The following is a 24,735-nucleotide window of genomic DNA, read 5'->3' as shown; positions in this document are numbered from 1 at the left end:
CTTTCAATTCAAAACTATTAATGTTAACTCCGTTCATTGTTCACATTTACCTCTACTTACTATTTTCATTTATTGCTCTAATTAGCTAATCTCAGCCGCTCACAATCGTTGCTCAACTTCATTGTATAGTACTCAGTTGCTATTCTCATTTGCCACTTTAACCTGTTAATCTCGTTTTCTCTAAACATCGCTCTCAATTGTTGCTCAATTATATAGAAGAGTACTTAACTCCATCTACTTCTAACCTTTATGTTAACTTAAAATCCTCTCAGAGGGGGAAATTTGGTACCCCGTGGTACCTACGTACCACATCACCTACCATTAGTGCAGTGAACTAATACATAGCCCATTGCAGTACGTTTATCGCCTCCTTCTTCGTGTACCATTCAATCGTACCACGATTGACTAATACAGTGACAGGTAGTTATGACCTCGAGCACAACTATTACGTTGGCAGCGAATTGTGTAACTGCAGTTCTGCATTTGCGTTGTGAATTAACAGTTCGTCACTGAAAGTATTTTGACTAGATGAATTGTCAAGATAGACCATTTGAATAGCGTAGCATTTCTTGAGCTCAACAATTATGAAAACAGTGTTATTTTCTGAAATAAGAATTTTAATTAGATAGGCCTTGGTCATATTTGATTGAATGCAGTGAATCAATTCAATTTCGGAAAAACTGCTAAAAAAGTTCAAAAGTTTGCAAAATAGCTGAAAAACCTCAAAAATACTATTAATTTTACATTTTTGTCCAAAAACTTTAAAGTATAGAGCACATGCCGTATGTGAACATGCCGAAAATTATCTTTTTTAACTCCGCTTATTTTTTAAGCTGCTAATCTGAATGAAATCTCTTTAAACAAACAAATTATTGAATTAATAATTGCTTATGAAGAAAAAGTTTTGTTCGTTTTCAGAAAACTTTTTGTATCTCAGTTTCTCCCTGTCTCATCTGTATGAATACATAAAGCCAATTGTTTTGCGCCAACATTCACTATTATGCAACTTTTTTGCACTCCAAAAATTCAAAAATTTTTATTTCTTTCATCAACATTCACTCGAGCAAAATTATTTAAACGTAGCTGGAAGAATTAAAGAAATGATTCGAATTCTTTGCCAAAAATAATAGCTTTCCAAATATTTATTTATCCCCTACCAAAAGGCATGAAAGCAGAGGGAATGACAATCTTCAGTCAAGAATTAAACATAAAAAAACTGACCAATTAAAATTAGGAAAACGATTTTTTTTCTACAAATACAATACATTATCGAAATATTATTGGAGTTCGTGCTCTACATTATCCTGAAAAAATTGGCGAGGAATACTATTCTGTCAAACATCATACAATTTGCAAGACAAGGCGCAAAATACTAAGATATGGAGATAAAATGGGGAAAGATTGTCAAATTACTTAATTTTTCTTTGAAATTTATCGAAATAAAAATGCTTTAGCACAAAAAGTTTATTTCGATACGTAATAGAAAATGTCTGCTGGCGTTAGGTTTCAATTCAGTTTAAAATTGTCGCAAATTGACAATGACATTGGTAAATTTTTGCTTAAACAGCTTAAAATACGCACAGTTAATATAAGAGCTAGAAATTAGCGTAAAGCTCCCTTCATTTACCAAAAAAGTTTAAAACGCTATTAGAACAATCTGATTATTTTTATTCTGGTACACAATGTTTTTAATTAACACAAGTTTTATAATTAGAAGCACAGCATTAGAATAAGATTGAAAAGGCAGCACATGAACAAATAAATACACCCGCTTAGAAAAATTGTTTCGCATACATTTCTCGCTGTGTTTCAATAGAAGGTAGAAGCAAAAAACGCAATCTCTTTTCGCTGCTCTTCGCATTTGTTCACCGAAAAAATTCAAACTTGTTTTCTCCCTGCAGATCAGTTATTCTTGCTCTTTCATTTACCAGAAGAACATAGCCAAAGTTTTCGAGAAAGCCACTCGAAGTAGAATAGCAACCATCCCCACTGACAAAAGCGCACCTCTTTTTAAATTGTACTTGAGTTTTTGAAACGAAAAGAAGATTTAACATGAGAGAAGAAACTGACAAAAACTGAGTAAGCTTGTGCTAAACTCTTTGTTAAATAATTAAAAGAACCATTGGAAGAAATCTTGGTAAAACATGTTTGCAACAAAATATTAATTAATGACGTACAATCTAACAAACTCAACTAATGACAAAATCAAAATAATATTTACTGGAAAATTTTTTGCCAAAATTCTTTAACAAACGTTAAAAGCAACTTCTAAACAATTATTCGGAGAAAAACTTTTTTATATCTTCTTCTAGGTCATTCATCCGCCTATTAATTCGTAGTGAAATGTGAGCCTTTATACAGTCTTCATAAAATGCAAAGAAATGAGAAAAATTAGAAATTTGTTTATTTATTTCAGTGAAAAGTACCCTGTCTATTTTTGGGTATCTTTTCATAATACCAACAACCCGTTATTTAGAAATTGATTTAGAAAAGTGAAAAATTAGATGAAAAAGAAAAAACTTAAACAACAGACAAACATTGATAAAAAAAGTGCTCAAGTTTACTCAGTTTTCCTTAACAAAAATTAACTCCCTTTCACCGAAAAGGCTGTGGTCAAAAACAGAACTGGTTTGAAAAACGGCACATTATCAAAAATGTTCGCTCGCTCAATGAAAATTTTTTCACGCCTACTTTTTTCGCTCTATCTCAAAAGAGCGACTTGAAGAGAAAAACCACTCTTTTTTCCGGTTTTCAGGTTTTTTCAGCAATTTGACCTAAAACATTTGTTTTCACGAATTTTGCTTCTTGTTTCAAAGGCACCCCAACAAAATCACCGATCAAAAAAGACGATCCACCATTACTCCTTTCGAGTCTTAAAAAACCGAAAACTATAACGCCACTTTGAGTCGTAAATATAGCCGAGTCGTAAAACGCCACTTTGCCGAGTTGTAAAACTCCACTTGTCGTAAACTATAACGGAACCTTATTTCTTCGATATCCATCGTAAAATATTTAAACTTGTTTGGTGATAAAAAAATTTTCACATTGAATCGAATTATACAAACGCTCACCGGTAAACTGACCTCGTGTTAAGTACCCGGGTTAACCTTTCACGGTAATCCTAGTGTCATATTTTATTATTTTCGGATATTTTTCGACCCATAATAAGGTGTGTATGATTCTTGTATAATTACTGGGAAATCATACAACTCATATATGGCCTCTTATGATTACCACGAAGCTTGGATGATTGGCCACCCGAGTGAATATTCTTACTAAAATACACAATTTACCGAAAAGAGCGTTCTGATTTGTTTAACCTTTTCGATAGAGATTTGTCCGGTGATCCGGTGTATATGATTGATAAGTTCATATGAGCTGATGTGTTACAGCGATAGACGTTGCCGCTATGGACCAGGAGTGTGGCAGATTTTCCCAGAATGTGAGGGGAATGGATAAGGAGATGAAGACGTGGGACTGCTATGTTGGAATCGAGAAGGAGGTCAAGAACCTCATCACGTCTCTCAGGTATCTATTTGAAACTAATTGCTCTATTCGGAACACCATTTTTCACACTTCCAATTACATCGCTTTTACACACAAGCATGCGCTAGTATCTACGGTGCCGGTCAAGCAAGCCGAATTTTGAAAGTTAGGTCACGTAAGCCGAAAAGTTGTGGGATACCCGTATTTTAGGTTGCCCCTGGCGGGCCGGTGGGCGCGAGTCGCGGCTTCGCCGCGTTAACCGTTCTGCGTTTTCCGGATTACATCCCACAGCGGATGAGAGGCATGTCCATGGACAGCAGTTCGCTGAGGCCCGTACACACTAGATGTCTAAAAATTGGAAACACTAGATTGGAATACATTATGCACTATAATACTAGGCGCAGTGTTGATTTTAACGGTTAACAATGTATTATTTCTGATAGATTACATAACTATTCCATAACTTTTGGCTTGCTTTAATGTCGGCTCACTCTTACTTCGGCTAACTTTGCGTTAACCAGTAAATTACCAGTTGAATTGGGATGAGCTGTCAGTGCCGGGTCCTTCTCTTCTGTTACAGAATAATTCTGTTACAGAAAAAACAGATGTTGAAGTTCAAATGATTGTCATTGTTTTGTCTAGTTTATAGTTATGTAGTTTAAACAAGAGATTATTTTCTGAACATTTCAACAATAGGAATAAAGTCGTTGTTTACGGCGGTATAGTTTCGATAGATTCATCCCCTGGGCTCACTTCTAATACAACAATTCCCTGTTAATTACCAGCTTCGTTTTAAACCGATAGGGGGTGCGCCACACGTTCACGTTCATAGTGAGGTGATTTCTAGTTTTCCTTTTGACCGAGAAAAATAAGAGAGTGAATTCTTCTGCATCTCATTGAATATCCAATGAATCTCTAAAACTTAGAACAAAATCTTGAACACTAAAAGCATATCCTATTGATTTTTTAGACACCCATTTTCTGCTTTCCTCTCTTCGCAAACGGCTGCTAGATGTGATTTTTATGGTTTTTTGATGGAGTCTATTCTCCTTACTTATTCTACTTCCTCTTTTTTGAATTTGGGAAAATGTTTCCGCAGTGGAACTCCAGCGACAAGCATCTAGCAGATCAAAAAGTAATAATTGATATCAGAACCGACTACGTGAAAGTACGTTTATTTGCTGTCGTGACCCTATTCGAGGTGATCCAGCTCTAAATCCAGACAAGTTTATCATTTAGAAATGCAATGTGTTTATGCTAATACGTTGTTAGTCTGAGCACGCCACAATTTGTTCGTAACGTAGTGATATTGGTGATATCTGACGCCTATAAATACCTTCGGTCTGTTTTCAGGAATAGTTATCCGTTCTAATTCGCAGCTTTCAATATTTCACCACAAAATTTCTGCTGACAATTTTTGCTTGCCCTACAACACATACATGACACAGATAAGCGTGTACGCACATAAATTATTAACATACTCATGGTGCAAGAGTATAACACGCGCCACGCGCGCTCTTGCCATTAGATGCCCTTAGAAAATTACAATCAAAAAGTTACCCACGATGTTTTATTTTTTTCCGATGTGATGCATTGTATAATTACAAAGCATTTGAGGTGAAATGAATGGCCAGATGAATTCAAATTGCCATTGTTTTGAGGAACGTTTTGTCTTTTTTCTGACTGCTTTGCAAGAATTAGTTAAAAATTTTTTAGAGGATCGGGAATTGAGTTGCTCCCGAGCATTTTAAACCATTATCATGTATGATAATGGTTTGATTCTAATTTAATGTATTTTAATAGTTTTGATAGATCTGAATAAGATAATTGTCCGAGTTTAAGAGTTATTGGTGTTATTTTGCACAAGATACATTAATTGACTCAATTAAAATTAGCTGAGTATACAGCAATAATGATTTTTTCAAAGTACTTAAGATATACTCATACGTTCATACTGCAAATTTCAACCAATCAGGTTTCCATGAAGATGTTTATGATATCATGATAATTGATTTAAATGTCAAACGTCAAAACTTTACAATGGAAAAATTTCTCCGATATCCAAATTTCAGAGAATGTAGTTAAATTTGGTCAAATCAATTTCTGTATAATGTATCTAGTCATTTGTGATCGTACTTTTCTAAAACTTTAGTTTTTATATTCAAGGTTAATACAAAGTTAAAATTCAAAATGTTTTAGCGGAATTGAGTACTTCTTATTTTGACAGAAAATGTCACAAAAAACTCAAACTGTCAAAATCGGAATTTTAATAGTTTTGATAGATCTGAATAAGATAATTGTCCGAGTTTAAGAGTTATTGGTGTTATTTTGCACAAGATACATTAATTGACTCAATTAAAATTAGCTGAGTATACAGCAATAATGATTTTTTCAAAGTACTTAAGATATACTCATACGTTCATACTGCAAATTTCAACCAATCAGGTTTCCATGAAGATGTTTATGATATCATGATAATTGATTTAAATGTCAAACGTCAAAACTTTACAATGGAAAAATTTCTCCGATATCCAAATTTCAGAGAATGTAGTTAAATTTGGTCAAATCAATTTCTGTATAATGTATCTAGTCATTTGTGATCGTACTTTTCTAAAACTTTAGTTTTTATATTCAAGGTTAATACAAAGTTAAAATTCAAAATGTTTTAGCGGAATTGAGTACTTCTTATTTTGACAGAAAATGTCACAAAAAACTCAAACTATCAAAATCGGAAAACCTAAAAACTGGTTACTTGTTACTATATTGGTGCTTCTCTTAGGTTCTTGGCCTATCTATATGTGTCTGTTTTGACAGGTCGGTGGCTGAGCTGAGGAGTCCCTCTATCCGAGACAGACACTGGAATGAGTTGATGATGGCGACAGGGGTCAAGATCCTCATGAGTGATGACACACAACTGGCAGACCTACTTGCTCTGAATCTGCATAATTACGAGGACGAAGTCAAAAACATCGTCGACAAAGCCGAGAAAGAAGGTTTCATACTTTTGACAAAAGTATTCATCAAAAGATTTTTTGTTTTGCTAGACGGCTAATATCAATGCCACTAGTTCTTAGTAATTTGATTTTTTTATGGTGTCAAATTAATGTTTTGCTAAAGAAAACGTTGTATTATGTTTAGGCCAATGTAATAGCCTCAGTTTCTGGTAATATCTTAAAAAAACAGCAATTTTCAGAAAGCCTAAAATTCCTTTACACCTAAAATTCTAACATAAAATTTAAAATGTTTTCAAAAAATGTAACTTTTTAAGACTGGTCTGATGATGTGTGATTATTCAGGTGGCATGGAGAAAGTGCTGCGTGACCTTGACGTGACTTGGGCAGCCATGGAGGTCAGGTACGAGACACACCCACGCACTGAAGTCCCGCAGCTCAGGGCAGACGAGGAACTGATTGAACTGCTAGAAGACAACCAGGTCAGTACTCGATTATAGTATAGAAACTTGAGTAGCTTGAGAAACGATCTTTTCGCTTGCAAAGCCATCGCTCAACGATTGATTCAATCCGGGTGTCAATAGAAAGTGGCTTAAAAGCAAATAACTCGAGGCATTCATCAATTATTCAATATCTTTACTAGGGGTCAAACTTATGGCAAAGACTTTGATTCATAATCTATTCTAATTGCTCTTATATTTTTGAGACCAATTTTGGTCTCAGTTGTTCCCTATTAATTCTTTACTGATTTTTTTTGTGGTCTTAGGGTTTAAAGCAACAAACCCTTAATACTTTCTGAAGAGCACTTTTAAACTGTATGCGTTGGCTGTAAGCATTGTATCTCGAAGCTACTCAGCTAGACAGAATCATTTTTCGTTCGTTGTTCCAGGTCCAGCTTCAGAACATGATGTCGTCCCGGTTCATAGCACACTTTTTGGAAGAGGTGTCAACTTGGCAGAAGAAACTGTCCACAGCAGATGCAGTGATCCAGATCTGGTTGGAGGTACAGAGGAACTGGTCCCACCTGGAGAGCATATTCATAGGCAGTGAAGACATCAGAAGACAACTACCGGATGACGCAGCTAGGTTACAAATCTACGTTTGAGGGCTTCTAAAAATATTGGTTGATATATCTCACAAACTCAAGTACTAAAGCTCTTAAGTTCAAACAAAGCTGAAGGACAGTCAAGTTTCATCGTGGAATGGCAAAGAAATCGACCAATCAGACATCTTTGGTACTTTTTCCTTGCCCCTATAGATTATGACGCTTCATAAATAATTTTTTATTCCTTTAAATGGTCATTAAAGCTTGCGACCGAGAGCTCCGCTTCTTACATCAACATCATTATCAGTGCAAAAACATTGGTTTGTTCGCACATTGTAGCGTAATAATGAAAACAAAAACTTTGTTCACGGCAGGAGTCACATTTTTTAGCCCAAAAGTTTTCGTTTTTTCTAATGGCAAAGAGTTGTTAACTTGGCCAAAATGTGTTTTAATTCTTTGAATTGTGAATCAGAATTCCATTCTCCGACATCCAAACCGCAACGACAATATAAAACATCCTATCATTTTACTATTTTTAAGAGTTATCCTGTGGGCCATAATTCTCCTTTTTCAGCATTTTTAAGTGTTTAAACCTGACGTTCTAGATTTGACAAAATAGACAGTGACTTCAAAGAATTGATGGAACAAGCTAAGCAGACTCCCAATGTTATCAATGCCACCAACAAGGTGGGATGGTACGAGAGACTAGAGACACTACAGGACCAACTCTCTCTGTGTGAAAAGGTTACCTCTTCTTAATAAATAGTTAAATAAGTTGAGTTTTTGTTTTCTGTTTCTCTGTTTGTTCCGACTCCTTTTTATTGGGGGGCGGGGAGGAACTATATACTTAAACGGTTTTTTTTGTTCAGTCAATTTTGGCCGATCAATATATTCATCATAGAGAGTTGTGGGTGGTATCATTGAAAAGCCTGTCACGCGCAGAATATATAAGAAAAAATAATTTTTTAAATTCGTTTTGTCCAAGGATTTATCGAGGTTTAAAGTTTTGTGAAGAGTAGACCGATCTCCTTTGTTCTTACACACACTATCCGTAATTTTTACCAACTTCTCGTCAGTTTTGCTAAAATTAGTTGAAATTATTGCTGACATTGTTATTGGCTTCACTTCTAAAGATAGAGGAGGGGTGCTTGATTGTTTCTTCCAATTTTTTTGGGTAACTTTTTTGCTAATTTTTTGAGGTCCAGACTTTTTCATTAAAAATGGCTCTTAATTTGCTTCTTTTAGCCCACTTGGTTTAAATCTGCAGAAAATAGAGACCTGAAAACTGCTGACACAACTGCTTTCTGAACTACAAAAGAGGGTTATCTTATCCGCTTCCTATAAGGGAACTCTTGAATTAAAATATTGTCCGGTTTTTGCTAATTTAACTGATTTTGTATAAAGAGTGCATCATTTATTTGTGACATATTGAATTTTTTATTTGCCAAACTGTTTATTTTGCGTATATATGAGAAAATTAGGTATTTTAGTTGATCGCGCAGCTATATCAGGGCTAGTTTTGTTCACGTCATAGACTCTTGCAATTTGCAATAAAAAACTATTCGGACTCTATTGGGGCGTGAGACCGCCGCGAATGATTTAAAATCAAGGTAAGGTCAATGGAAATTGAGATGATAATGAGCTCAAATGAACATAATATTTTAGGTTTTCATGATCAGCTCATTGTTTTAATTGCTTTGCAATGTGTTTTTGTAAACTGAAATTGAATTCTTACATTTTGCCTGAATTTGTTCTTTTTGCAGTCTCCTGACTTAGTCTCACTAATCAATGGTGATATCTAATGGCTCTTGTGACTTTGTATATAATCGTTTTTAGGAATTATGGGTGAAATTTTGAACTTATCTTACTTCTCTCAACTTGTAGTTGAATATCAGTAAAGACAGCTCAATCCTTTTTCTCTGTGGAGTAAAATTTATTTTTCAATTTAGTTTTGTTTATAACTAAAAGTTTCTTGACTTTAGTACCACCAAAGTTTTCAAAAAATAAACGCTGTGAATTTTAGATTTTTGGGCATTTTTGAGGTTCAATTTTAATTACTTGACAAATTATCATTTTAATGACAATTGGCGTTTAAAGAATGCGGCATAGAACAATTTGGAAGTTTTTGCTGATTTTTTTTGTTTTAGATTTTTTTTTAATTTTTACAAATATTTGCCGTCCTTTTTGTGGTTGTTCAACAAATTTCAGATAATGAAAAATCATAATGCATTCCTCTTAGTGTTTAGGTGAACCAATTTATTGAAATCAATTTACAGCTAAAGGTTTTAATGACTTTCAAATTTAAAAAATTGCAAAATTAAAAACATTTTTGAAACTATCATTTTGATCTTGATTTTATCGTCATGTTACTTAGTCTCATTTTGACAAGTCCTGTCAATTTGTTGCTGATACATACAACAGTTTTTTGATGATTATATGTTTTGGTTATATGGTGAACAATATAATTTGGTCTCAGTAATGACTAGCCCAATTAGGGTCCTAAGGAGTTGCTATTTGATCGCTTAATGTTTTTAGTTGAGAACTTTATGATTTTCGGAAAAAACCTTTTTTAAAAGTTGTATGGTTTGTTGAACTTTGTCACTTTTTATCATTTTCTGACAGTTTTTAGCTAGTATCTGTAAAGACAGATCGCATCCTCTTTGTTGTCAAATGAAAGTGTATCTTTATAAGTGTTTTGTTTTCAACTAATGGCTTTTTGTCCTTGATACTACCCATTATCATTAAAAATGCTATATCTAGGTTTGTGCCCACTTTTAAGGTTGAATTTTTGTTTCCTTGCCCCAATACCACTCTAATGGGGAGGTCCCTTGCGTTGAAAAATAGGGTTGCAGAACTTAACCTGTTAAACGTTCTCTGTGAATTGCTTATAGTTTTAATGGCTGCGATACCGTTTTCTTGTTAAATTTGTTCGATTTATATATATATATATATATATATATATATATGTATGTATATATATATATATATATATATATATATATATGACTGACTCTTTCGTTCTTTTTGTTGTCGTATAACATTTTATGGATAATGAAATGTCTCAATTGCTTCCTCAAAATTTATAAATCGGAGAGTTCTCAATTCCTCCCATAATTATACCCCAAGAGGAACGAATGAACCTTTATAGTGATTTCAGCTGATACCTAATGGTTTCAATCACTAAGAAAAAGATGCTTTTCGAAAATGGAATCCTATTTTTGAGTTCTGTCCTGTCTGCCGTTTTCTCAAATTTTTTCAGGATCTCATTAGACCTGGTCCCATGACTTCGTTGTGCAGCGGATCTTAGTGTGTTGTGTTTACGTTTTATCCGATGCCATTTTGATTTTGTTATTTTGTTAGTATAGACATGGATTTTTGGGTGCAGTTAATGTTTGTTTTTTTTATATTTAAGTATGTCTTTTTTCGTATTCTAGTTAATGGCAGGTCGCATCGACCATCCTAATTTATTCATTAAGTCGTTTGCTGAACAATATGTGAATTTTTGAAAGTTTTCTCTCGCTTGCTGATTGGGTAGACAATTAAGTCAAGAATTTGGATGAGCGGGGTCGGTACTTCATGTGCGAACGCGCATTACCGAGCCTCCTTGTTCTTCAATATAATGAATGTTGTGTTCAACTGAAATTTTGATCTCAGTGAAAGACGGTTTCATTGAAATGACCTCCTCCCCCCCTTCAATTTGACAGCAATCAAGCCTTCAAGAATGTAAACCCCACTTTTGGACATAAACAAAAGTTTTCAAAAAATATTATACCAGAGTTCATCAATGAACGATATTCAACTGATTGAAAACTGACGATTTTTTCGCAAAAATTACTTTAAAACGACTGAAGGAAAGGGATTCAGTTCGAAAAAGAAATGGATTAAATTAATTTTTTCCAAAACCGTAGACAATATTCATACCTAACATTGATCAATTCAATTCCCCTATCAACACTTCCTCTGTGTAACTACATTTTTTGAAGATCTGAAACTTTTTTTGCTTAATATTAATTTATCTTTTTTTCATTTTAGGCGCTTGCCGAGTACTTGGAGACGAAGAGACTGGCCTTCCCCAGATTTTACTTCGTGTCTAGTGCAGATTTGCTGGACATCCTCTCCAATGGGAACAGTCCCCCAACTGTTAGTAACTTTCACTATTGAGTTAGTCTAAATTGCTGTTTTTCGCTCTATTGGTAAAAATATATTCTGAACTAGATATAAACAACCTCTATAAATCTACAGAAAACATTTAGCGCGTAGTGCAGATAAAAATTTTCTCAAGTTGCCTACCAAGTTAAACAGATTTAAAACTTCTTCTCTGCCATATAGAGGTGCTGAATTGTCCAATTTTTTAATTAAAAAATAGTATTATTGAAAACGCTGCTTTGATAACTGCTGCAACAAATTAAGGATCTATGTATTTTAGGAAATATAGATTTAAATGAATTCATATTTCGATAATGGAATCAATTTGATTAAAATACTATTATTGAAACCTTTCTCCTTTTCCTGGCCTTCGATTCCTTCCTGGTCGCAAGCGGTGAGGGTCGTTTTGGAGGGGGAAGAAGTCTGTCAATGTTACATGTGGATCACCGGCTTTCTGATTCTAGACTTTTAGGTGTCAGATCTGGGTAACATCCCACCCCAAGAATAAGTCGCAACACAGCTTGAAAGTTTCTAACGGAGTAGTGTGGCTCGTATACATTCAATTGCTATTCAATATCCATGCATTTATTCAATCTCTCAAACAATGTTAGTTTGAATAATTTTCCTTTTCGAATTATAGTAATTGTTATTTTATTTATGCTCAACTCTGGGGTAGACTGAAAAGTGGGTGTCTATAACCCCGTTGGCTATCCACTCCGATGCAATATGATATTGTGCAGTAATTTGTACCTTTTTCATTGGAGAAATTAATTTTTTTCTTTCTTATATTCTTTGGTGACACTAGGATCAAGTCGTTATTGAATTAAATTATTAAAGTTGTTTAACAGTTAGTTTCATGGTGCTGTTTAGTTGTTTGTTCCTGGGGCAGCTTTACGTGAATCACTCGATTCAGTCTTGATTCCAATTCTTTTTCTTTTAGCTAATTCAACTATATCAAAAACTGATAAGTAGAAGCTAACGTTTGTTCTTTCAAAAAGTGAATAAAAAATAGTGTATGTCAACTGACAACTGACATTTAATTTCACGTTATACATTATATAGAAATAAACTGTCTACCATAAAGCATGTAAACGCTTGTGTTAAGCTTTCTCGCCACTCAGGGGTTGATCAGTTATCAAGACTTTAGTAAAGTACTTTTCTTTGATTATCAACATATCGAATGTCATTTCAGGTGTGTCGTCATTTGAGCAAGCTGTTTGACAGTTTGGCATGGCTGGACTTCAAAGACGGGGAGACTAATGTCGCTGTCAAAATGTCTGCCAAGGATGGAGAGATTGTCGAATTGGACAAACCCTGCGAATGCGAAGGTTAGAAGTGCTCAATATGCGTGCTAGTTTAGCATAAACAATTCTCTTGCAAGTTTTGTGAATACTAAAACTCGTGAAAACTCGGAACGAAAGAAACAGATAGAGACGTCGAACAAGACGCAATAACTCGAATGGGATGAAATTGGTGTTATTTTCAACTATAAATATACGGCGGGTTCACCTTAGTGAAGTCGGGCAAAATTGTTGTCGAATAGTAATTTTTTAAGCAAATTTGGGATGCGTTGTCTAAGAGTCCCTTCCAAATTTTTGCCAGAAATTACGTAACACTTACTCATTTTGCAAAGGCTAAGTTTTCCACTCACGACAACACACACCTCAACCTTCTCCAACTGAATTGTAATGTTCTCAAACAAAAACTGGACAACATCATAGACTGGATGCAGAAAAATAACATTCAAATAGCTCCATCAAGGAGACCAACCTCAATCTACCCCCGAAAGCCCACCTGGTTACTGCCTATTCTGAGAAAATAGGCTCAAAGAAATGGGCACAGGCGGAGGGGTGGCTTTTATCATTAAGGACACAATTCTGTTCCATGAAAATTAAATTAAGACCTCTGACAAACATCCAGAAGTCCAAGTCATAGAACTCACATAGGTGGTAATAGCATCAAACTAGTGCTGTGGTGCAGGATACAAGACATCAATCAATAAACTAATTGAGTTAGATGACTGCATTATTTTTGGGTGATTTCAATGCTCATAACCCCCTATGGCACTCGAAACTAGCGGAAGACTCAAGAGGAAACAATATTGCAGGTGAAATGACCTCTCTAATCATGTAATACTCAACGAAAAGGGAGCACAAGAGTAACAGATTCCTGTAAAATCTCTCTGGACATCAGTTTCCTCAGATCAGGCGTAGCGAATTACATCGACTGGCGTACGGGGTACGCATTAGGCGCGGGCCATTTACGAATAGTTCTATCCATCACCTGTGACCTCATCACACACAACACCACAAAGAACTTTCATCAACTTTAGCAAAGCCGACTGGGCAAGTTTAAAAGACGACATTGAACTAAAACTGAAGAAACAACAAAGGCCAACAAATGTCTACGATTTGGAAGAGACCTTAAGGAAAGCCATAAATGCAGCGGCTTGCAGGCATATCCCAAAAGGAAGAATTAAAACAGTGGTTGCCAATTTTGCCAGCGACGCAGTAAAGTTTTCTGAAAAGAGAGATGAAGTTCAAAGAAAACATCAAGTAAACCCCAAAATAACGCAACTAAACCATGAAATAACTTTGTTCAAAGTCAAAAGCGCAAAAAATGGGACGAGTTGGTACAAATACTTACAGTGGTAACTGCTCTAAATTGTGGAGCAGAGTAAAAAGATTTCCGTCAATTAACGCTAAACCACCAGCAAAATGAGCCATACACTTTGATGTTAAGAAGACTACTCCTCGCCATGATACAAGGAAATGCTCAAAGAAGTTCAACTAACATTACACTTCACAACACAAAATGAAAAAACAATGCAGAAATACACTAAGAACAATAAGGAAACTAGAGACCAGAATGTTTAGATGTAACAGAGTGAAAAGAGCTATAATAGACACAAAGAAAAGTAGGGTGCTGGGCCCAGATAGAGTATCGTCAATCCACCTAAACCTAGTCGGCCCATTGCACTCAGGTACCTCACTGACACCATAAACTTTTCTGTAAACAGTGCAAAAATCACAAATACCTGAAAGCTGGCCGAGTTATACATCTACACAAGTCGGGAAAACCGACAGACCAATTGCTCTCCTCTCACCCATTGCAAAACCAACATAAAAACTCTTAATACGATAATTTATAGTATGTCCACTCAAAAAGACTATCAGCGTGGTATTAGACCTGAGCACTCCGCGACGACACTTGTCAACATTGTTACCAACGATATCCATAAATGTTTTAAACGACTTGCAACCGTACTCTACTAAAAGCCTCAGATCTCGGCGCCGCTTTTAATACCATTGATCAAAGCCTACTATTAGGAGACAAAACCGAGGCACTACTTCCAAATAGCAGAAAACGAGGGGTCACAACATACTTACAGGGCAGGTTTTCTTAATTTGAATATAACAATAAAAAATCAAAGTAGAGAAAAGTCAAGCAGTGTGTCCCTGCAATTGGTGTTTTATCGCCAATGCTCTTCAACATCTACATGAACAAGCTGTCTCTACCACCTCAAGATATAAACATCACGTCTTAGGCTGAAGATATAACTTTAACTACAGCCCAACCATCTCAACTAACCTCAACTTATCAGATGAGACACCAAGTGCAACTTTGTTCACAACCTTGAGCAAGGAGACCAAGTTTTACTCGCACCTCACTATCAACAATTCATCAATACCAGTAAAGTTCAAAGTCAAAGTACTTGTCATCTTCAATAGTATGCTCAATTTGATTAAAATGTATGGAGCTCCAACGAGAAACTACACAAGCGAAATATTTTTCTGAAAAAGATTGCTAGTAGCGACCGGTGCTGAAAAAAGAGACACTGACGTATATAGCTATCGGTTGGAGAGTCTTGAAGTACGGTGCTCCCATTTGCGCATCTACAATCAGCACTACAAGCTGCAACCACCTGCAAGCACAACAAAACGTTGATCCCCGCACAATTACTGGCTCTGTATAATTGCCTGACATCAATGACCTCCACAATGAAGTTGAAATGCTGCCTATTAAAGCTCTCACAGAAAGGTTAGCAGAGCTATTTCGTGATGGTAGTTATCAAAGCCACTGTGCTGATAATAAAACAATGTCCTCAGCCAGTTTTCAACCCATGAGACCGACACTAAATGATACATATGGAGACCGCGTTAAACAACACACAAAGAATAAAGAGCAATCAAATTGCGAAGAACGTAAAAAACACAGCCCATACTCAGTTGAACGAAGACAGCAAGCAACTAGACACACCTCCACCAAAGATAGCAGAAAAAGAACAAACGCTGCCATGAATTGCACGAATGCGATTTTCTCACTTGAGAACTGGATGCTGCCCCCTGCTAAACTCCTACTTGAGTAGCATCTGTAACATTGTTAGCAACCGCTCTCCCAGTTGTAAAAAGTAACATATGACGTAATACAAATTTTCATCTGCACTAAAAACACCACGGACCTGAAAGTGATTGACCTGTGTAAAATGCTAGAGGAGGTAGCCAACTGGCTAGACTTAACGCCATCAGTCGAACACGACCACACTGCACAGAATAGTCCATCTTCCTTGCCCCTTACTCTATGTTAACGATGCCCCTCCTGGTACTCTGACCCGGGGACCTCCTGTCATTCACCACGAAGTTGACGCAGAAAGGTTACCGCACCACGAGCAATTTGTGGATAGGCAGTCACACTACTCCTAATATCTATTTTTATTATGATGCAAATGTAACTAGGGTGCTAGTTATTAACGGCAATAAGATCTGGTATCCCGCCAAGCTGTGCTATTGCAGCTCCGTGCGACAGCCACAACAACATGAGCTTTCGACGAGAAAAATGATTCTCAGCATTTTTTCCCCTGCGAAGAAAACGTTTAAGTTTAATTTGTATCTCCTTTCTGGTAGTTTTTGCGCTTAAGTGAAATAAATTAGTGAAATACTTTAGCGAAATACTTTACTGAAGTTAAATACAATAAATGCATTTGAGTTTTTTTGTTTTTCCAATTTAAATGCACATAAAGGTACAAAATTCAAAGAAAACACCTAAAAGAAGCAAATGTGTTGGTAAACTGTCATAACGAAATTGTAACATGCGCTCAAAAGATTCTATACGACTCTAGCTCTGTTGGCACGATTGGTAAAAAAAATGTTAAATATGCGACACTGTGCAAGATAATAGTCGTGCAGGATGTTCCCAGTTAACCACTAGTATCAACCATTGTCTTGTGATTGACTAAAGTAGACTTTTAAATATGGTAAGAAAAATTGTTTACATGTGCTACAATCCTGCTTAAACTGGTCGTAGTTGAACTCGGGTGGTTATCTGCTTTAATCTTGTACGATCTTAATAAGAGAATTCAAATAGATGAAGGGTGTCCTCAAAATTTTTCTCTGACATGAAAACGACTTTTATCTGCTGAAGCAGCAGGGCGGCTAGGGTTGAACTATAACAGAAAAACTGCCCAAAAAAATTTTGATAGCTTGTTGGAAGTTTTTCGTGGATCATTACCTTTTGACAGCGTTTTCATTTTTTTTGCATTTTCCAAAAGGAAACATTTTCTTTATGCCGTGAACAAACAAATTTCATTGGATAGTCAATTCAACAATAAGTGGTACAACAAAACTTTCCTAAAACATATTAAAATCCAGTTTATCCAGTTTGTGGCTGATCCCAACAGTGATTATGAAACAATATCAGCTTTTCGCTCGTAATAGTCTTTAGCTTAGCGAACGCAGCTTTTGTTTTTGTTGGACATGATTGTGCTGATGTCTGCCAAAACATGACCTCCATATTGAAAAAAATGTGCCGCTCAAATTGTTGCATGCAAGGCTACTTCGTCATATTTTAGAGGTTCTATTTCCTTTTTCAATTTTATTTATACTATATTAGATAAGAAAATACTGTGTTAAATGTTAACCTGAAAAATATTACATTTTTTGACAAATATATTAACGATAAATTGGTAAATGCGATGTTACTTCTATAGAAAAATTAAGCCTACCGATAGCTCGGATATAAAAGATTTTTGATCCGGTTTTTGTAAAGAGGTCTTTACCGTTGTTTATATAAAAAGGCAATATTTGGGAATAGGGAAAAGATATCGACAACGAACAAGGTTAAGTGATAGAAATTCTTCAGGTTGGAGAGACAGTATTTGTAACAGCTCGGAAATCTTTTATCAATATTGCGGGCATTATTAATAATTTAAATGGTAAATTGGAAATTGGAATACGGTATTTTTCCGTCGAATAACCAGAATACTTTATAGCACCACATATGTTGGGCTGCAAAGATGCCAAAAAACAAGCAGTGCTAAATTTTTGAACGCTCCCAAACCAATATAGGTGCAAATTTGAGATATTAAGAGCCTTGTTATATTGTTTGTGTACCCACTCTCCAATTATGCGTCCATTCTTGTTTTCCCCCATCGCACTTTCATCCATCCTCACTCCATAAACTTAAACTGAAGACTACAAAACTTTCACCTCGCCACCGTTTGAGAGCAATTCGTTCGTCGTTAGTCGGCGATGTTTATTTTGGCTGTGCAGATTGAATGCTTTTTTTTTGGGGCGCTTTTGTTTTTTAAAGCTCTGTTTACACATTTTGCTGATTTTTGAAGTCGAATTGGTGTGGTTTTTGGTCACGCCACAAAATAGGTGAAAAGTTAAAGTAGTTCTGTTCTGTTGCGTACGTTGTTCTCGCTAAAAATATTTTTGGTTCACGTGCGACCTTTTCGCTAAGTTTTTTAAAACTGTTTTCTGGTTGTTATTCATTACTTTTCTTTGAATGGTTTTGGATTTATAGTCATTTTTGTTTCCATTTTTTGTTTAGATTAGGAAAAATATTTGAATTTTTGTTCGTGACATCTGCTATTTTTACAATCAAAAGAATTTGAATTGTATTGGGGCGCTGTCTTTTTTAAGATCTGTTAACACATTTTCATGATTTTTGAAGTCAATTTGGAGTAGTGATTTTGTTCACGGCGAAACCAGAAGTGGAGCGAAAAAGCGAGTGGTTTTGCGGCGTGAAATTTATTCACTCTAATTTTAAAGTAGAGTGAGAAAACGGTGTTTGAACAAAAATTCGCTTTCTCGCTAGTGGTTTTTTTGTTCACATGCGGCAATTTCACTTTGATTTTTACTGTTTTTTTATTTTGCAGGTTGGCTTTTTTTAAATAGTTTTCCCAATCCATTCATAGTTCATTGTAGGCCTAGTTTTTTGTTTGAACCAATTTTCTCTTTCTCGCTAGTGGTTTTTTGTTCACGTTTGGCATTTTTACATTGATTTTCAGTTTTTTAAAATTTTTTTGATGTGATTTTTTTGAGCTAATTTTTTTTTGGAATTTTTTTCCAATTCATTCATAGTCCGTTCTAGGTCTAGTTTTTGGTTAGTCAAAAAAAATCTTCGAATTGTACGTCAGGACTTGTCCTGCAATGTTTTTTGTTTCGCTGTCAGACGTTTACATTTTTTTAATGCATTTTTTTCCAAGCAGTAAGTCTCAATACACCAATTTTTTTAATTTTGCATTCCGCTGTGAATTAATTTTTTGTACTTGACATCATTTGTTACAACCATTTGCAGTGCGAATTAATTGAATTACAAATCTTTTTAAAATTAATTATTAACTGCGGTTCACTATTCTTTACCGGGACTTTAAACACCTATAAAAAGCTAACTTAGGGTTACTCTTAATAAAGTGTTTTAAATTTTGTGATTTTTTTTAAAAAAAAATTAAGCTGTATTGAGTTTTGAATAGGTTTAATGGATCACGTCAGCAACTCCATGAACTCGCTTCTGTGTTTGTTTTATCTATGTTCCCCAGCCGGCAAATCCATTTCGCATCTATTGTGGCAATCTGCCTGCTATGTTTTTTGTTTTTGCTAAATTTTTTGGTAATTAGGGTTTCACTTTAAAAATGAAGATTATTACTCCTGCTTTTTTGTGTTCTTGTAAAAAGAAAGCAAGCGATGAATTTTCAACCGGGGCATCTGTTTCAAGATGATAAAAACGATTTTTAAACTTGAACTTTAAGAAATACAACAATTAGACTAACGCTAATTTGAACACCAGCTAGTTGGTGCTAAAAATGACGCTAAAAACGTCTTCCTAAGAAATTTTGCTGCTTTTGTAATGGCAACAATAATGGGAATTTTGACTACATTGCACACGTTTTTTGTCTGGCAAATTCGCAAGCAATCTGCTGGCGTCCGATCTTGCTGCCAATGTTACAACAATCACTCGGGAATCAAATAGAAGCATTCAATCCTTAGTTAGTTCAATTGGAGCAGTAATTCATTGGGCTGAATTTACCTTAAGTGACAATAAGGCGCTCAATTGTGGTCAAGCTTATTTCTACCCTGTCATAATGCCGCGGGTCATTTCTAGCCAGTCATTTCCACCTATATAATATTACCACCTATAACTTATAATTTTAAGCCTTTTGAATGCAATATTATAATGGCTATATAAATTGTGATTGCTAGTCCCAACGTATAGCGGGCTTTAAATGCCTTTATCAGTGCAAGAACTGTCATTAATTTGTTCACACTGCCCCAGGTTGATGTGCGCGACGCAAGTAGCTCTGATAAGAGCGTCTTGGGTTGCACACGGGGATTTACCAATTGACAGAGTCTGGAACCTACTCTGCGGACTGTAACTAGTCTGATCAGGGCCCAGTCCAGAGATTGAGGCCCATAATGAAATTAAAAAGTTCTGTTCACGAGGAAAGTTAAACAACTGTATAGTATTTTTAATGAAATAAATCAATAGAAATAATATTTGACTAGGTCAAGTGGAGCAGTGGTTGAACAGTGTGGAAGTGAGGATGCAGGAGAGTGTGAGGTGTAAGATCACAGAGGCAGTCATAGCATATGAAGAGAAGAGTAGGGAGGTCTGGATATTCGACTGGCCAGCACAACCCGCACTCGCAACCACACAGATATGGTGGACCACTGAGGTAACTAAAAATCACTTGCCATAGTTGAAAAGTCGACTCATAAAACGTCCCGTCGGCCGATATTGGGTCTGAAAAAACCGTGACACGACTTTGAAAATACTTTGGGGCGATGTCTCTAGTGTTGTCAACAATTTAACAATTTAATTAAGGTCGAACCTGTAATTCCCCCTCCCTTCGACTTTTTAAGTATTTTCATAAAATCGATAACCCGTGGACGGGGGGGGGGGGGGGTTAGCCTACACTATTTTTTATTAGAAGTCAAGTTATCCCTTTATTGAAAAGAGGCCAGTGGAAAATTAGTAGTCTAATAGATATCATCATATAGGAGTTTTGATTGAAGCAGTTAGCTTTGATGCTATGACTGTTGATCTCATGTAAAACCTTGAACTCTTGTGAGACTTCGAAAAGCACACTAAGTATGAAAGAATCAAAGAATCTCTGGCTCAAAATTAACAAAACAATTTTTTTAAAATAACGTTTCAGCTGCTTTTGGAGCATATTTCTTCATCACCCTCAAAAGTTATACTGTTACTATGTAAATGGGTGCTTGATCAACAGCCGTGTATTGTATTTAACAGGTGGGGATAGCATTTGGGCGTCTAGAGGAGGGATACGAGAATGCTCTGAAGGACTACAACAAGAAACAGATCGGACAGCTAAGAGCACTGATAGAACTTCTGATCAGCAACCTCACCAAAGGAGACAGACAGAAGATCATGACCATATGCACCATTGATGTACATGCAAGGGATGTCGTGCAGAAACTCATCGTCAACAAGGCATGAAAAATTATTTGTTCTTTGATATAATCACAGTTAAGAGTAGCTTATTGTTGAAAGATGGCAACCGATGTCAATCCATTGTACTGAAATGACCCAGTTGACAATTATTGCAATATCTTTCAAGGGTCAGTCATGACTTTGTACTAAAAGTTGATAAATGACTGCAGTCATCAGAAAATTTGTTTTTGTTTGTAAAATTGCTAGAACACCATTGTATTTCACAAATCTGGAAACAGCTTTCAATTTTTGAGCGGAAAATCTCAGAGGGGCGTCTCAAAATACAAGACTTCTGAAAATTGATTTTAAAAAATTAATGAAATTTAGTGAGCCATAAATTTATTCAACTTAACTATACGTTGTGCATGTGTTTTACAGATAGACAGTGCACAGGCATTCACGTGGCTGTCTCAATTGAGACACAGGTATGATGACGAGGAGAAACACTGCTTTGCAAACATTTGTGATGCCCAGTTCAGGTACTGGTACGAGTACTTGGGAAACACTCCACGTCTCGTCATAACACCTCTCACAGACAGGCTAGTCCATTAAACTATTATACCAATCAATAAATCTGAGCTCTTTCAGGTTTTGACCGCCCGTTTTTCGGGTGTTTTCCGTTATGCCAAGGACTATATACAAGCCCCTTACATCGATTGGAAGCCTCGTCATATCCACAACCTGATTCACCTACTCCATTGGAGTGCTTTGAAGAAATTGGTTCTTTCCCATTATAGCCCCCCCCCCCACCACAAAAATATAGCCCCTCCCCCATAATGGTATGTTTACCATGATGGGGGATATACGTTATATGCCCTCTAAGCTTGGGGGTATAATGGCAAAGAACTAACAAATTTGTTCAAAATTTTTTCAAACAGCTTTGGTTAAAGTTGAAATGCATTTACACGTATTTACTATTGGATGAAACTGAAAATTACATTCTTTTTTATACCAGGTGTTACATTACCCTCACCCAATCCCTCCACCTGCACATGGGAGGAGGTCCCGCGGGTCCAGCCGGAACTGGAAAGACAGAGACGACCAAGGACTTGGGCAGAGCCCTGGGCATAATGGTGTACGTGTTCAACTGTTCAGAACAGATGGACTACAAATCGTGTGGCAATATCTACAAGGGACTGGCTCAGACTGGAGCATGGGGCTGTTTTGATGAATTCAACCGGATTTCAGTCGAGGTATTTTAATGTGTCATTTCAATACAAACCAAATTATTCATTCAATTGCTACTTCTTCATATATTTCGCTTAATGAATGAAAGCTACGAATTTTCAACAAAAACTGATTTTTTTCAAAATTAAGTTCTAATAATAGGGCGCCTTTGGTTAACGAAGAATTCTAATTCAATGAAGTCAATGATAATAATTTGTTACCGTCTATCTAATTTGACTTAATTTTGAAATTTGGCAGCAAAAATTGAGCGTGGTTGATTGTGCCTGATCATGCATATTGCTTATAGGTACTGTCGGTGGTAGCAGTGCAGGTCAAATCAGTATTGGATGCTGTGAAGGACAAGAGGGCAAAGTTCAGCTTCATGTCTGAAGAGATCAGTCTGAAGAGATCGGTGGGAATGTTCATCACCATGAACCCTGGATACGCAGGTATGCTTGTCAATATTAATAAGTTCAATCAGCTATTTTCAGCTGCAAATTTGTTTACAGTGGACAGTCATAGCAATTTCAACGTAAAGTTTCTAGTTTGTCTTTAGACAACTGGAGTTTTCTTTTAGTTTAAGTTTTTATAAAGCTAATAATAATTTTTAATAAAAATTCTAAAACAGCACTCAAATTCATGATCTTTTCCGTTCAAGTTTGTCCTAAACAAAGCACCAAACCTCAATACATTGATCACTCTTTTCATATAAGCCCACTTTTCCACACTTTCATTGGAGTTGTGAACAAAGTGTAGGTACTTGTACAGCGTCGTCCCCACTTGAAGGTCTTCAAGTCAGTTTCCATCTTTTCCTACTCTTTACTGTGTTGTTTCAGGTCGTACGGAGCTGCCTGAGAATTTGAAGGCTCTGTTCAGGCCCTGTGCCATGGTAGTGCCTGACTTCGCACTGATTGCTGAGATTATGTTGGTTGCAGAAGCATTTACAGAAGCAAAAGTACTTGCCCAGTAAGCCATCTTGAACTTTTTTTGGTTAAAGTCGTTCTTGTTTTATAAATAGCTTTTTATATTTTTATTCAGAAATTGTTAAAACGTGGAAAGAAATTCACTAGAACTGAACAGTTTGACTGACGAACTGTTTCTGTTTCCCGCGTGAGATTAAGCCCCCAACCCATTAGGTGTCCAATGTTGATTTTGTCACTTCTCTTTTGTTGATTTTGTCAATTCACGAAGCTAATATAGTTCAAATTTGCTTAAAAATTGGATATGTGTGCAAATGTATTCCATGATGCGTGTTTTTGGGACGAGTGGGAAAATTGTTTTGAAATTTTTTTTAACTGATTTCTACGTCATAGTTCCCACGCGCCGCATTCTTCCGCCGTTGAAGAATTTAATAACTAGGATATTGTCAATTAGACAGAAATTAATTAATCTTTTTTGGTGATTTATATAAAAAGTATCCCGATAATATCTCGATAAAATTGTGGATTAGAAAGACAATGTAGTTTTGCAAATCATCGTTGCACTGTTAACAACAACAATTGAGTCTTTGAGTGTATGCTCTCAAATAATATCTAAAAAAATTCAGGCAATAAAATTTCGGCTGATTACATGCTCAAACTGACAGAAATGGGTCTCGTCTATCCGTGAGTACTATTTATAAAATGTACTCTTTTTTAAAAGATAAAAGTATTTTTTCTCCACGTTTTGCGTAACTGTATTCCATCGTGAGAATTGGTTTACAATGAATTGAAAATATTTTAACTCGTTTTCACAAGAAGCGAAATCTATTGAAATTTGCCCTTTCAGCCATTGGCCACGGAATGCCCTAAAAATGATATTTTCATACCTTTAGGATTTCGATGATTGTATTTTTACACCTCTTCGCATACGCAAAGGTGCAATAAACGTCAATAAGCACAACAGTAAAGTTGCGTATGCAAAAGTTTATAGAATGTATGATAACTCTCTTCTTATTGTTTGCTTCTTCCTTTTTTTATCTTTTTAGAAGCAGCTATGTAGGTGCTAGTGCCAAGTACTATATTGTATGAAGACAGAGTTATCGTTGCAATATCCTTTCTAATAAAGGCTTTTAATTGCAAGTTTTTGCTAAGTGCTATTCGAAGCGCGGGTTCGGTAAAAACGCTCTTTTTCTGCTACAAGTTTTTCAATTCAAGTAATATGGAAAGCAACTGAACTGTACTGAGCACAATCGTCTGTCTGAATTTCAAGATAATAAAATGCGTG

General features: G+C 35.8%; 1 protein-coding gene across 2 annotated transcripts in view; it reads left to right on the top strand.

Annotated features, from left to right (window-relative positions):
* Positions 1-24,735, top strand: part of LOC142344830 (dynein beta chain, ciliary-like) — a 270,411-nt gene that overhangs the window by 67,609 nt on the left and 178,067 nt on the right. For both annotated transcript variants that reach the window (XM_075396813.1, XM_075396814.1), the window contains exons 25-37: positions 3,393-3,528; positions 6,301-6,479; positions 6,783-6,919; positions 7,327-7,523; positions 8,088-8,226; positions 11,515-11,622; positions 12,821-12,956; positions 20,415-20,584; positions 21,163-21,363; positions 21,742-21,902; positions 22,319-22,556; positions 22,838-22,979; positions 23,367-23,496. In XM_075396813.1, the coding sequence (XP_075252928.1) occupies positions 3,393-3,528; positions 6,301-6,479; positions 6,783-6,919; positions 7,327-7,523; positions 8,088-8,226; positions 11,515-11,622; positions 12,821-12,956; positions 20,415-20,584; positions 21,163-21,363; positions 21,742-21,902; positions 22,319-22,556; positions 22,838-22,979; positions 23,367-23,496 (2,074 nt within the window). The remainder of the gene's footprint in view (positions 1-3,392; positions 3,529-6,300; positions 6,480-6,782; positions 6,920-7,326; positions 7,524-8,087; positions 8,227-11,514; positions 11,623-12,820; positions 12,957-20,414; positions 20,585-21,162; positions 21,364-21,741; positions 21,903-22,318; positions 22,557-22,837; positions 22,980-23,366; positions 23,497-24,735) is intronic.

The sequence above is a fragment of the Convolutriloba macropyga genome, chromosome 8, assembly GCF_964194025.1.
Source record: "Convolutriloba macropyga chromosome 8, txConMacr16.3, whole genome shotgun sequence".
NCBI lineage: Eukaryota > Metazoa > Xenacoelomorpha > Acoela > Convolutidae > Convolutriloba > Convolutriloba macropyga.
Note: the sequence above shows the minus strand (reverse complement) of the source record. Positions and strands in the feature narration are given on the sequence as shown.